The sequence below is a fragment of the Opisthocomus hoazin genome, chromosome 6 (genome assembly GCF_030867145.1).
Source record: "Opisthocomus hoazin isolate bOpiHoa1 chromosome 6, bOpiHoa1.hap1, whole genome shotgun sequence".
In the NCBI taxonomy this organism is placed as follows: domain Eukaryota; kingdom Metazoa; phylum Chordata; class Aves; order Opisthocomiformes; family Opisthocomidae; genus Opisthocomus; species Opisthocomus hoazin.
Window position 1 is genome coordinate 77244258 of NC_134419.1, and position 14659 is coordinate 77258916.

The 14659-nt window shown below is 42.7% G+C and overlaps 1 protein-coding gene across 1 annotated transcript in view; it reads right to left on the reverse strand.

Moving 5' to 3' along the window:
* Positions 1-14659, reverse strand: part of ADAM12 (ADAM metallopeptidase domain 12) — a 191560-nt gene that overhangs the window by 63490 nt on the left and 113411 nt on the right. Inside the window, exon 6 of the mRNA XM_075423915.1 lies at positions 2921-3104. Within this exon, the coding sequence (XP_075280030.1) occupies positions 2921-3104 (184 nt within the window). The remainder of the gene's footprint in view (positions 1-2920; positions 3105-14659) is intronic.

The window sequence follows — 14659 nt, forward strand, 5'->3', positions numbered from 1 at the left end:
TTCTCCGTCACCTTCTCGTGCTCCACTGGAGGCAACTGTCACCACCATGAGGACATGGTGCATGCACAGACTTGGTGCTCATGCCCGTGCTTATCTGCTGCATGGGTCATCAGCAGTGCCTGGTGATATGCCAACTGGGAACCAGGACACCAAGGAGTCATCAGGTACCCTTCTGCTGCTCCTGGAACGGCAACAGAGGCAATACAAAGGGCCTGCCGTGTCTCAGTAGACTTCAGTGGAACCTACAGTGCTCTGGCAGAGCTCAATTTATCTCCCTGTAGAACACATCAGGCGTGAGTGAGATGCCACATAAGGCAAATGACCGTATGGGGTTGGTTTGTGACAGAAACGATCTCTCAGGCACTAAAAGTCTCTCATAAACCTGAAATTTATTATGTGGTCCTGATCAGAGATGTACTCCCAAGGTGCCTCTAGTCTTCTTCCAAATGAGGAGTAAAAGACGAGACATAGAACACCAGGTACAAAGATATAAGAGCTCTGTTACATCAGTCAGCTGAAACCATTTGCTTTTTACCAGCAGTGAAACTGTTTGGACTGGAGAGAGTTAGCCTGAGAGAAACTGGCTAGCAGGGTATAATCATTTAAGCCTCTGGTGACTGACTTGCATAATGAATCCATTCCTGTGACTTGCCCAAAGGCTATGTGCATTCCTTGGATACAATATTTATTTACAAAATGTTCCTAATTATGACTTCCTTCAGCTTGCTTTCTGCAGCCAACTGCATCAATGCACAGTCCATTGCCTGACTTAATCCTTCAGAATTAAAACGAAGAGTCAGTAGTACAGCCACGACAGATATACATGATGGGAAACAATATGCTTTGTTCCACCGACCGCTGCCTTTCTCCCCTGCTTCTGCTGCATCTGATCCTAGCACAAAACTGCTGTCCCATGCCGCTGTAGCCTTTCCTCACGCTCTCCTCCCTGGGAATTGCCATGACTTGGATTCACACCAGCTCACCTGTCTGAGCTGCGTGCACCAGCACCACCAAAATGGCTTTTTTTGTGTGGCTACAGGGAAAAGCCATACTGCAGGGGCTGTCTTACACATCAGGCTTGCTTTCTATAGGATCCTCTGTCTATGGAGCTCAGCTAGAAAATACACTCCCTGCTGCAATTTGAGGATCCACTGAGTTAGGAAATGACCCAGTATTTATAGAGACACAACTTCAATGGGGCGAAATGTGTCTGCACACATCTGCTACACTATCTGACTTGCTCTGTTAACTCCTGTGTTTGGATCTGGGAAGCTAGAGTCTACTGTTCGTCCCATCATTATCTGTATTTAAATCTAAGCCAAAGGCTAGCCTGACTTTGTGATATATTGATCTCACATTTCAGCTCTGCCCAATAAGCACTTAGTGCAGGTAGCTGAGTGAAGGGTTGGGGGGGGGGGGGGGGGGGGGGCGGGGGGAATGAACAACAAAACTCCCACCAAACCTGCCAAGAAACCCAAAAACCTGAGACTGGATTCCTGCTTTCTTCTGTCACCTGGTGTAAACTGGAGCAGCCATATATCTCCGTATTTTGCAGGTCATCTTTATTCATTATGTCTTGCCAGCCTACTTAGGTGATGAGAACACTGAAATACAAAACCTCACCCCACACACTACATTTGACAACTTTGAAAATTCATACATTATAAGCGTATCCAACATACTCATTATATATATTACACCTATCCATATGACGTGACTGTTGACAGTTCTTGTAATTACTTCCACTGAACCACAGCAAAAATATTTTTCAGATATTTAAGGTGAATTCTGGCACGTAGTTGAAGCCATCAACAAAATGTGAGAACATGATGGTAATAGTAAAATTGCTTTGATTGTTTCAGCTAGTTGCATGCACACATATTATTGCAGTTGTGCAGTGTTACATTGATTACCTCAGTGAAATTCAGTCAAAATTCACAAAGATTTTGAGGCAACCTTAATAAAGTTGTGAAAAGCACTTTTCCATTGCTTTCAACCTGCACACATTTTCAGAAATACATTTAGCCCAGAAAATGGTATATGTAAGCACTAATGCATTAGATGTACTATTTTATATTCCTAAAATGTAAAATAACTTAATTCCAGGACATAAATAATATCTAGGGATGCCATTTAGGTTGCTTTCCTTAACAATTAACTTGATGCAAGGGCTTAGTAGGACATGTAAATATAAATCCCAATATGCATAATTGAACAAATTTTGAGGGCAGATTGGTATCATTGCATAATTTCTGAACACCTAAACCAGTCTTTTCTACAATCCCCATCCAATATGCAGGTGAACTTATTACAGTACTTCCTCTTCCTGATTTTTAGCTCATTTAATTTTCTACAGCTTCCATTAGCTAGATGCATTTCATATTAAGCACTTTTCTTCCTACACAGAAACAATTACAATACTACATCTGTACAATAATACGGTTCAAATCTGTTTTGTCTGTGTAAGATACTTCCCTGCTAGAATGAAAAGGTTCAAACCTAATATTAGCCAAGCATCACAGCTATCATGTTCTCTTCCATCTTGGGTGGGCAAGAACTTTTCCAGACATTGCTCAGTGTTCTTATGGGGTCTTAAAAACTTGCTGTAATTGTACACGAACAAATATATAACCATAATATGAAACCATAAACTTTTCTGTGCCATCTCATTACCAAAAAGAAAGTAAAAAGCAAGTTATGCATGCATGATCAAGAAAAAGTAATAAAGCTTTAGCAAATTGTGTAAGTATCTGCTTAATTTTAAGCATGTATTTAAGAACATGATGTCAACGGAAATGAGAAGGTTTAATGTTTTGCTCATAGGGACTCTTTGCAACCGAGTTCTGGTGGACAGTAACATGGAAATGCTACCAGAGACGCAGTCAGCAAACAGAAGCATAAAAGTGCATCATCCACCTACCCTGCCAGCTTGAGAATAGTGTGATGTGTCATTGTCATCAGCTCTCATGGCAGAGATGTCCAGCTGGTGGCCACAAGATCCTGGGGCTATTTTCAAACTCTCTGCTCGGTAGATCTTGTGTTCCCTTGTAGCACCTTCTAATGGCTCCAGAATGTAGCTTTTGTTTTCAAATACAATAATACCCCTGTTACAGAAAAGAATAGAGTAAGATGCATGGTTTTCAAGAGCTAATGTATGTTTGTTTACAACCAAGTTACAACAGGTTTTAATAACGATAGAGTATGAAAAAGCAAAACGCTGATTTACAATGTCATGGTCGGGTGGAGCAGGAAACATTAAAGCTGTCTATTTGTCATTGCAGCACACTATACTTTACAAGAAGCAATGGCTCAAAAAAAAATTTTACTCTTCTGAAGTGCTGTACTGTAGAGCAAAATTACATTTGTTTTTTATGTGTTTTCCGTTCTCCCAGTGATGCATTGCCATTGCTGACTGGAGTCACGACGCGTGTGCTTCTGAGGACCCGTGGCAAACAGTAATGAACAAAACTGGGGTGGAATGTTTTTCTAAGAAAAGGTACAGAGTGAAAGGATTCATTACAATCTGCAGCAGGCATTACACCTTTTAAACCGAGTGCTGATGCAAGCATCAGTTCTGTCAGATGAAAAAGGCGTTGCAGTATCCAAATGGATGATCAAACATTGCACAGTGGGGCAGCAGAACGAAGCTCAGGTGTACTAACCAATGGATTCCTGTTTAACTCCTTTCACGACACACAATAATAATTTTTACTGGGATACCACCTGCTCTCTGAGGATCTCAGAGGTTTTCCACCAATGAAAGCACTCTTGTTGCACTACTTTAAGCTACCATATGCGAAGAGGAAAGAGGGGTTTAGGAAGAAATGCAACACCTTGCTCCAAGAACCTGTGGAAGAACAGAGGACCAGTAGCCAATTCTGGGCTTCATGTGCTGTCTCCTTTCCAAAAACCGCTCTCCCTGCGTACTCCAGACAACTCACCAAGTAAAAGCCATGCTCGGGTTCTTCTGCTGGGTCCTGCCCAATTATTCTGAGCTGCTACAGTAAAACAAAACTAACAAAAAGCTGAATATCTTCCCAACGCCCACTGCTGAGGAAGCTGCTGGCATAAGGCTGCTCCTTCAGCTCAGCCCAGGCAACATGGTATGGGTGTCCGTGGTCTGCGCATGCTGGAAGAGGATTTCTGGTACTATCTGGTATAAAGTATGATGATCTCCAGCAATGTCACTGGAATTAGTAATCATAACTGCAACCGGAGGACCACGGAGTAAGAAGACTGCTCTGCTGTACGTCAGGACTGGAACAGCATAAGGCAGCATGAAGGAGGTTTACAGGCCACGCTCGGGTAGAAATTACTGTAAGAGAAAGGCTTTTGATATTCTGTGCCTGACTTACAAGTGTCTAACTTGCATCCTGAGCACATACAGCCAGTCACCCAGGAGGGTCCTAGATAATTCCTGCATTGAGCTGGACACCAGGTTTTGCTGGGTAACTGAGACCAAAGAATGGTACCCTTTAAACCCCATTTCTCTTTTCTAAACTAGGGATAATGATTTGCCTACGAGGTGTTGTAAGAATTCATCAGACGCTACACTGAATAGTGCACTGCATTACTGATTTCCTCCCTGTCTTTAAATTATGAAGGCATTAATCCCCAAGCACTGGCAAAGGTTCAGCAATAATAACTACTATCTATGTACCTGGAATTCCTATGGAACTTTTAATCAGCCAAAGCATTCTTCCTCAATTCCTCCTCTAAACTGCTCGATATTGTCTATATATGCTATTAAACAGCAATCGTTTTCAGCCCAAAGCTGGCTACATTTTATTAGCGTGTCTTTTTGGTGTATAGGAAGTGTCTGCTCTTTTTATTTCTGTCTGTACTGCAACAAAGGTAAGATACTACAACCACTGCGAGATCGATATGTGTCTCTACACAATTCTTCTGCAGAGAGCTAAAAAAAGAAAAAAAAAGCAAAAAGAGGAAGGACCCAGAAGCAGGTTAATGACACCATAAAGACTGATTTAAAAATAAAAAGTAAAACTATTAGGAAAAAGCTGCCCTAGCTATTCTTTTCTTAGCAAGATCTGAGGAAGAAACTCAGTCTGTGGCTTCCTAATCAGTTCGCTGACATTTTTATTCCAAGCTGACTGCACAGTTTTGCTACAAAACATCATCAAAATCAGTTCAGCCAAGCCATCCGATGACCATTTTACTGTTATCTAGAACAGCTAGAAGTCCAAGAGAGAGAAAAAAGACCGCATGATACTGAAAAGGCTGTGCAACGACTGTCGCAGGAGCGTCTCCAGTGCTTTACTGATCCGAACTGAGAATCGGGTCTGATAATTCATTTGTAGCTTCCTTAGTACCCCTGGCAAACCAGGTGAGATATATCATTTGCCTACCGCACAGGCATGCTGTGTATGATGGATCACAGTCGGAAAAGTAGGACTGATTTATCACAGCAACCCTTGTAGCTACAGCTAGGATACACTACGGCACGCGTGACATATGAGACACCTCTGAGCAGGTCACCCCATCTTTGGAGCAACCTGACACCCTACAGTTCTAAATTATTTTCAGATCTGCCTTACTCCTTGATGAACGCAGGAAACTAAGACCACATACTCCCTTTACTCCAATAACCAGCAACTCTGTAATCAGCATAATCAAATAAGGATTGTTGTCTTTCCCTTGTGCAATTAATCATTTAATTTTGGAGGCAGCTGGAACCAGCAATGGAGGCAGAAGTCCATTAGTCACTCCTTCAAATGGGCCAGCCTGACCGTCTCCCTTTACTAACAACTCCAAACCAACATAAAACTATGAAGGGTTTCATTTTTCATGTTAAAATTTAGCCTGCTTAGAACATTAACTTACAAAAAAATAGACTTCAATAAATTTATTTATTTATTTACACTAGAAAGAGAGAAACTTAGCAGCATCCTTTTACTGGGTAAAGCTTTATCTCTTTTTTTTTTTTTAAAGCCAGCACCTTAGTGTCAAAAGTTCAGAGCCAAAACACACCACATCAATGCCAGGTTTCCAAGGTACCTCTTGTATATCCAGCTACTGTCTCAAATAACAAAATAATGAAATAACCATTTTTTACCCCTCATTTTCTTCAGCTGCAGATCTGGACAAAAGACCAGATATCAGAGTGATTAATTTTGTTTTCTACCAAGCATGCCAGAGCCAGGGCAGCCTATTCAACTTGGAGACCCCGATCCCAAGCGACAGTACGAGCCTTTAAGAACAGTTCCACCTTTGCATACGAAGCAATCCCATGGTAAAAAAAATTGCAGCTTCGGCATAAAGGAAAATATACTTTTCATTTATTGCACACTTATCCTTAGAGTGCTGCATACGGGATATCAACAGCTGGTTTGTGACCATCTGTAATAAGATAATGAACATCAAACATGAATTATCTTGGCCAGCTCTCTGTTTTTGACTAATTTTCTTTCCTACAGTTGCTTTTTGCCTGCACCAATCCGTGCCAAGCACAGCACCTTAAAAATGTAATGAGTCAAAAGCTGTGGTTTATTTCCTTTTTTGGTGTCGCAGGATTAGATGAACAATAACTAGCAGTCTTTCAGTACGGAAAATTTGATGCAAATAAAATAAATCCAAAATTACCTTTTTCCTTCCACTTTAGTCAGGTGCTTCAAAAAAACCCTCTGTTGCTCCTATGCCATTTCTGTGTCTTCCTCTTGAACATGGGTCTCTCCTTGAAGACCAAGCTGGCGCAACTTTTCCATTTTTCAGAAGGCATTAATGTTAAATAATATCATGTTTTCTGATGTAGAAAACAGACAGTTTATTAAACTACAGATCCCCAACCAAAAATTATACAAGGAACCCCAAAGGGATTTCAGGAACTCCAAACTCTGTGAGTGCTCAGGCAGCGGCGATGCTTTAAGACCAACTTCTCCTATTGAAATCTGTGCCTCTACCAGGCAAAAGACTACCAGAATTCCCAAGCTTCTAAATATTTGGGAAAAATGCATTATAACGTATACATTTTTTGGTCTCCAGGTATCTAATTCATGGCATCTGTGTTTTTGCTAGTCCCAAATCATAGTGATGCTGGGAAGTCAGAAGGATCTTGCAAATGAGCCAGGCAGGAAAGACAAGAGACAGTTCAACCCCTACCTAAAATTAGCGGGCTGTCCTTTTCATCACTGGTAGCAGAAAGGGAGGGGAAAAAAAAAAAAAGAAATCTATACAATACCGCATGTCCAGACATCAGTTCACAGGCTCCAAGCCAACTGGAAGCAGCTTCAGTGTGGTCTGGAGCCTGAGCTAATGTTTTACTCTACCTCTGGACAGGGTTTGAATCCTGCTCGTGTCTGGTGCTCAGCACCAAGTCAACCACATCCACATTGCTACTAATCAGCTCTAAACACGAACAAACAATTGGTGTTTGCCTACTATATGCCATTATATTCCATATGGACACACAGGGAATACGTATATGAGATGGCCTACGATGGGACAAATCCCCCATCTCGGAGAAAGAGAGATTAAAACATAACTCAAAGAATCAACTTGTTATTAATTGCTGTTTAACTTGCCAAGAATCTCTCAATTAGGGAAGTGCAATTTGATGGAATAATTCCACTGTTTAAATCGTTGATAAACTAAAATGTGATATTTTTTCTCTTAAAAAGAAAAACCAAAACAAAACCTAATGCAAGGCCAGTCATATTTCATAAATCAACAGGCTTTAGGAAATCTCAAAATATAAATGGGATTTTTCTTTTCCAGCTTGTCAGCAGAAGCAAAGGTCCTGCCAACATAAACCTTCAATGCATACTTGTCTGAGAAATTGTGATGCTGAAGTAAAACTTGGCTAGGACAGCATTATATGAAACTGTGATATATTATTCTGCTGTACCATACAGGGCAAGTGAAGTAAATCAATAAATCTGATATCCATGAATGCAATTAAACATTTGGTTTTAATGAAGCTCAAAGTTATACTCGTTTCTAAACAATAATAATAAAAAGCTCTATTACCACTGGAAGAGGAATGTAGATGTTTTTAGTTTGTAAGAAATTAATTAGACTATAGAGGGCTGTCATGCTTACACGCCACATACATTAAGTTTGTCTCTGCCCACAGGACGCAGCGAAAGACTGTGCAGTACTCGCGTGCCACCTAAAAACCCACAGGACCTTCACTTAGTAATGAATGCTACAGGTTCCAAAGTGGAGGGACCCATCCTGCAGCTGCACTATGTAATTCAAAGAGCATTTCAGGTGAGCAGAGCACAGAACCCGGGCGTGCTGTTCTCCTGGTGCTCAGGACGGGGGTACAGCAGTTACCGCAGTGCTTCTCAACATGTGTGATATAAGGTGATCCATAAAGTGACAGGGCATTTTAATTGATTTTTCTTATCAATTCTACATCCTCAGAACTTTTTCTAACAAATTCCCAGGCAAGTAAGCAGGAAAACAAACAACAAAGGAAAAAAAAATGAAGCAGTGAATGAAAACTTCAGTTTCAGCCTTTTTCAATAAGTTGCAGATGAATACTAGTGGGATAAGTGAAAAAGATGACCTATCGACTGTTTTTCTAATAGGCTAGGTGATCTTTAGACATTTTCCAAACAGTTTGGTCATTCTTTCACTTTACAGGACTGGGAAATACAGAGAATGAGAGCTGGGCTCCAGCAACAGAAGCACGCCTGTCTCCACCGCTGTCCCCAGGCAGCCTTGGACAGGCAATTCACATCTTTCCACATCAGTTCCCACCCTTCAAAACGGGGTAAGCTTTAGTAACCACAGACAATAATTGTGTATTAATGAGGAGCATCACACAAGACCCAAATAATACCTTTATCCTACTATACAGCACATCAGGATTCCATGAAAATAACAAGTCTGACCCAAACCAGCAAAGGCCAGCACCTCACAGGGAGGGTAAAGCAGTAGCATTATTGGTTTTACATATTGCAGCAGTCGTAGAGGTGTTCTCACAGAGACACATCATTAGTCAAATATGTTTTATTCCGGCCAATGCCTTTCATTAACCTGAAAATATATTCCATAGCACGGTGTCTAAAACATAGCCATGCCCAGAGACTACTGTTGCACACACTTCATCCTTTCTCAGTGTAAGATGGATTTATCCCGAGTGAATGCACATTGGTCTGCAACTTTGATGCCTGGAATTTAAGCAGGGAGTTACTTGAATTGAAAGCCATAATGCAATTTTATGTCCAGCATTTGGGTTGCAAGAAACAGTAATTGTGTTATCAGAGAAAGTGTCACATGTGAGCTCAGCTCGGAAGGTGACAAGGCAGACCAAGGAAAGCAGAGAAAAATGAAGAAGGAAAGAGACATTGGCATCAGCGCCAATTTAGTGAGCACATTTTATAGCACAGTGCAGCAAAGGGAGGAACAATAAAAAGCAGCTTGATTCTAACTGGTACATCACATTAAGGCTCATAGGATGCTTTTTTCATGTCACAAAACATACAAAAATATTTTTAGCTTTATGTTTTGTGATTTTAGTTGGGCTTTTTTGTTTTCTTTTGTTTTAAATGAAGTGCTGTCATAGACGCAGACTGGATGGAGCAGGGGCAGGCTCAAACGGCTCATCTTTCATGCCTGTCCTGGCAGCAGCAGTGACGCCTGGGGGATTACTGTGCAGCTGGGAACAGCGGGCACACAATTGCCAAAGCATAGACACGATGTTCATCTCAGATCGCGGAGGTGATCATGATCCAGGAGCTCTTTACCACCTGAGCAGCCAGAACACAGCAGCTACGAAACCCCAGAAGCTGAATGCTTTCTAAGGCTAAGCTTAAAAACCAACAGTAGTGTCACGGTCAGATAACTTACAAACCATGCGAGATGTTTATATGAACTAAAAACTCTTCAGAAAGTATGGAAACAAAGCACACATCTAAGCCGGTGCTTTTCTCAGCTGTGACTTTCTCCTAACTTCTTTTTGGGATGAAGTCTCCCCTTCTGTGGGGAAATCACGCTCAAGGAGTCATGAGGAATTTAAGTTTTTTTCTCACTGGTTTCCTACTTCCATTCCTTTTTTAAATCGTTGCTGTCTGGAGTGTCAGATTTAAATCCCCTCTTCAGCTGACTGCGTCTGGGAAGCAGTGAGTTCAGCCAGACCTTTTGAAAAATGGACGGCTCTAGTGTTGGCGGCCTCGGGTAGCATGACTATGTAATCCCATTAAAAATGACTGTCTGTTCCGTTCCGGGGCCTTACCCCCATCACTGTCACTCCAGACCCAGCATCCTTCAGTCGCTGATGGGGTTGGACAACGACTGAGTACTTTTAGGTTTATTATCGAGCAGTTGGGTAACTCTGAGGGATTCTTAGGATTTCAAGAGCATTTTGGTGTTTTAGAAAGAAAAGGCTTCCTGGGAGATTTGTATCCTTAAATTACCAGGGCATTTCTGAGAGCACCTCTCAGAGTCCCCCATCAGAGAGGTCACTGCGGACGCCTTTGTAGCTGCGCGTCCCCATGCCAGCATCCTCTGCCAGCCCCTGGACCATGGAGACTGCGCTCTTCAGGCAGCAATTTTGTGTTTATTTGCTAGGTTCTGCACTCGCAGAGAAAGTAATAGAGGAAAAATCATTCAAGTCTATACAAATTTATCATAGAAGATGTGTGTGGTGGCTACAGGCCAAAATTATTTGCTAAAAACTTGAAGAGCCTCTGAGCTAGATAAACAGAAGGGTGTTTCCTGAGGACAGGAAGGAAACGACTTGACGTTGTCGTACCTTCACCTTCCCACAAGCTTTGACAGTCTAATCAGTTTTCTTATCCAGATGCAAGCGCCGGAAATCCTGATTACCCATTGTTCCCATTTCGTGCATTCAGCATTTACCGTCTCCTCTCCGCCATTCAGCTCTTCCTCCTCCAGAGGAGCCAGCAGGATACAGATTATGGCATGATTATGTTCTCCGCTAACCTTCGTTTTAGGCAGCTATCAGTGTCAATCCAACTATTTATGCCGTTGTAATCCTATGTGAAGCGAGGCACTCGAATGTTATGTCTGAGAGGATGTAACACAGTTGGAATACGTGAGTGTCTGTGTATAAGAGCCGAGCCTACTTCTCACTTACCTTTCTATCTCACCTCCTCCATCTCTCTGGAAAACGTAAACTAGTCAAACCTGTCTTAATATGCAGGTTTCACACTTGATTCTTCCTGTAGGTTGTCATAGAGTAATCATGTCATATTTACAAGCTAATAACACATCTCAGATGCTCAACCACATGGCTGCACTGTAAGAACTTCATGGTTGCAGCAGGTCAGAGCAAGGTTGCTCCAGCTCAGCACCTTGGCCCTGGCCAAGCAGATACTTCAGGGTAAGCCATAAGACCATAACCAGCACACCCCAGTTGGTACCCCCAGCTCTGGCAGCACGAGTGTCAGGAACATCTCTGGGTTTGACAGCCCGGGAGAGGCTCCCCCTGCTCCGCTCCCCAGGTTGTCTCATCTGTTTTGAATCTGCTGCTACTTTTTACATTGACAACCACCTGTGACAGTGAGCTCCACAGCTTCATTATGTGGTGAACAAAAAGTAGCATTTCCTTTGCTCTAAAGTTTCATTTGACGTCTCCTAATTTGGGGTTATGGAAAATACTCAGTAATTGTCCCCTTTTCAGCATGACTTTCAGCCCCTTTTCTTCGTCATCTCCTTTCAAAAGTGACAAATCCTAGTCTATTTTCTCTCCTTGGATAAAAGCTGTTCCTTACCTTTGATCACAATTTTTGCCCTTCTCTGTGCCTTTTCTAGATATAGTGCTTCTTTTTCTGAGATGGGGATGGGGAGGGGAAAACAAGAACTGCATGCAGAATTCAAGACGTGAGTGCACTACGGATTTATAAAGTGGTAATGAGGGGTTTTGTTCTATCCTCTGTTTCTGTCTCAGTAATTCCTATGATCCTTTCTGCTTCTTTGACTACCACTGAGCGCTCAGGCTTCAGAGCATGCTAAAATGTGAAACCTACTCTTTATGACTAGTTTCATGTCTTTTAATGAACTCTCCTAATCTGGGGGAAAAGACGCAGTCCCTACCTATCCATATCTGGAACAATGCCCAAGGTGCCTGTCTAGTAGGAGTGGGAGGAGATTAGTGCGCTGAGATTTTAGCAAGCTAACAGCTTGCACTTGCTTTCATTAGATGTTTTTCAGGCACTTAAACTTTAGCTCCACGCAACAGCTGTGTGAGGTAGGTAAGAATCATTAAATGAATTTCACAGATGGAGAAACTGAGACAGAGAGATTTGTCCAATTGACTTAGAAACTGTCACAAAGCCAGGAACAGACCCTGAGAATAAGACCAGTCTTTTCTTCCACTGTCTGCTGCAAGTGAAACAGCTGCTCCAGGGACTGTCCTCACCCAGGGCATTATGGCCACACAAAGGCTCACAGCATTGCCCTTGCAGCCTGCAGTCTTTATCCTGCCATGGAAAAACAAGAATCTCTACTCCAGCAAGTTGGTGGGCAAGTACAGCATCTCATCCCATCCTAACTGTTCTTTCAAGCTGTAATGCCAGTAAAGTGGCCAGCAAAGTAAGCCATGAAATAGTTTTGAACTGTGTTATTTCTCCTGATATTTTTTCAGACTAGACCACGTGCGGTAAATCATAGAACGGCTTGGGTTGGAAGGGACCTTTAAAGGCCATCTAGTCCAATCCCCCCGCATTGAGCAGGGATATCGTCAACCAGATCTTTCCACCCAAATTCTCGAGGGATGCATTGCCACAGTAATGTTTTGGTGGCAGAGGTATACGGTGACCTGTGGGCCTGATTCTGGAAGATGCTTAGTGCTCTCAGGACCTCCTCAGTGCAGCTACTTGGGATTTCACACCACCTGGCCTGCTATCCCTAACCAGTTTTAATGAGAGGGCCTGGATGGTTGAGGGAGCTGACAGTGCATTGTGAAGCCTTTCAAGTAGACATCCCCGGCTCGCATCAAGCAGAGGTAACAACTGGAAGTTATTACTATTGGCTATCAGGCTGTGAAATGAGTTTTGTGGAGTAAGTCAACAGGCACCCTTATCACAAACTGTCATCACTCATAGGCACTCTCTTAACAAACCTCAGCAGCAAATGCAGCAGCTAAATGGGCATGGAGACTGAGATATGTCCTCAGCTGTTCTCCTGCTAGAGCAAAACATGCGTTGGCAGGGAAACTTGTGAAAAATTGTACTGAAAAAGATGCTGCTACAGTTTTCCTATGGGATAGGAGCCTAATGCTGTCAAGCTTGTGCTTTGGAGATTTATCTGCGATAGTGCCGGATGAGAGAAAAATGTCACTGCCAGCATATGTTGCCTTGACATACCTGACTACCCAAAACTGGGAAACAACTCTGTGAGCTCAATAATTGTAATAAGAGCACGTTAGAGAAAAAAGACAATGCATTTAGTGTGAAGCAGAGTGATTTCTCCTGAGAGTTCTTAAATTCTTAGGTAGCTCTGGCACAAGACATCGGTGCAGACTGTCTCACACTGCAATTTTTCCCTGTGGACCTTGCAGCAACGCAATCCCTTTAACTAAGCAGTGCTTGACACACTGAGAGCACTGCGTTATATTATTGCAAACTGCAAGAAAGACCGGTGAATGCAGACTGCCATGGTCCCTGCAAGGGTTTAATTAGACTTGTGGAAGATGCCAGATAGATGCTGAAGCACCCATAAAACCCCTCTTTGTGCAGGAATAAGCCACAGGAATCCCATCCACTCCAGCAAACAGGTCCCTCAGATGGGGAGAGGGGTCCTGGTAACAAACTGTTTGTGGTCTCTGCTGCTGTCTGTCCCAGAGCTCTATTACAAAAGCCTTGATCATACCACTACTGCACAAAATGCAAAATCAAGGGGAAGAGTCTCCAGCTACTCATGCTGTTTGTAGATAAATTAAACAAACCCAGAAAAGGTTGAGACAGCTGGAAACCTGACAGGAAAACTGGGTTTTCCAGGGAGAGAACACTAGAGCCAATTTACAGTTAATTACTGTGATTTGGAACAGGTCTGTGAGTAAATACCAGTCTCTGATTGTCCAAGTAAGGAAGATAATTGTTTCCTGAACTGTGTCCATTGTGTATTTAAAATGTTGTCAGCCCATTCCTTTCGCAAACTCAGAAGGGGCTTGGTTTTCAGCAATGTGAATCTGCTACTCTTCTGTTAACAAGTAGCTAAAATCCTCATGCTGAGCATCATACCTGCCATGAGCACAGTTTACTGAGCTCCACGGGCACATTTATAAAGCAAACTCTCCTAATGATGAGGCTGCTGGATGATGCATGAGTCCGCAGCTGCACGGCAGTCCTGCCATCACTGGTGAAACAGTTTTGAGAACAGCGAGGACTGGAGGGCCACCCGGCACTGCCAGCCCCAAAATGTGCCAAGCACCACTCTGCTGCAAAAGAGTATCGACAAGGATGGGCAGCAAGAGAGAAGGGACATCATGGAAAACCCCCAAAATGCATTTTCTATTTCTTTTTCCTCTTCAGAGCAACTAGAGAAAAAATGTCTTTACAGAGATTGCACCAACATTTGAAAAACAGATATCGGTACATTCACAGAATCACAGCATGGTCGGGGTTAGAAGAGACCTCTGTGGGTCACCCAGTCCAACCCCCTGCCCAAGCAGGGTCACCCAGAGCAGGCTGCACAGCACCGCGTCAAGGTGGGTCTGGAATATCTCCAGAGA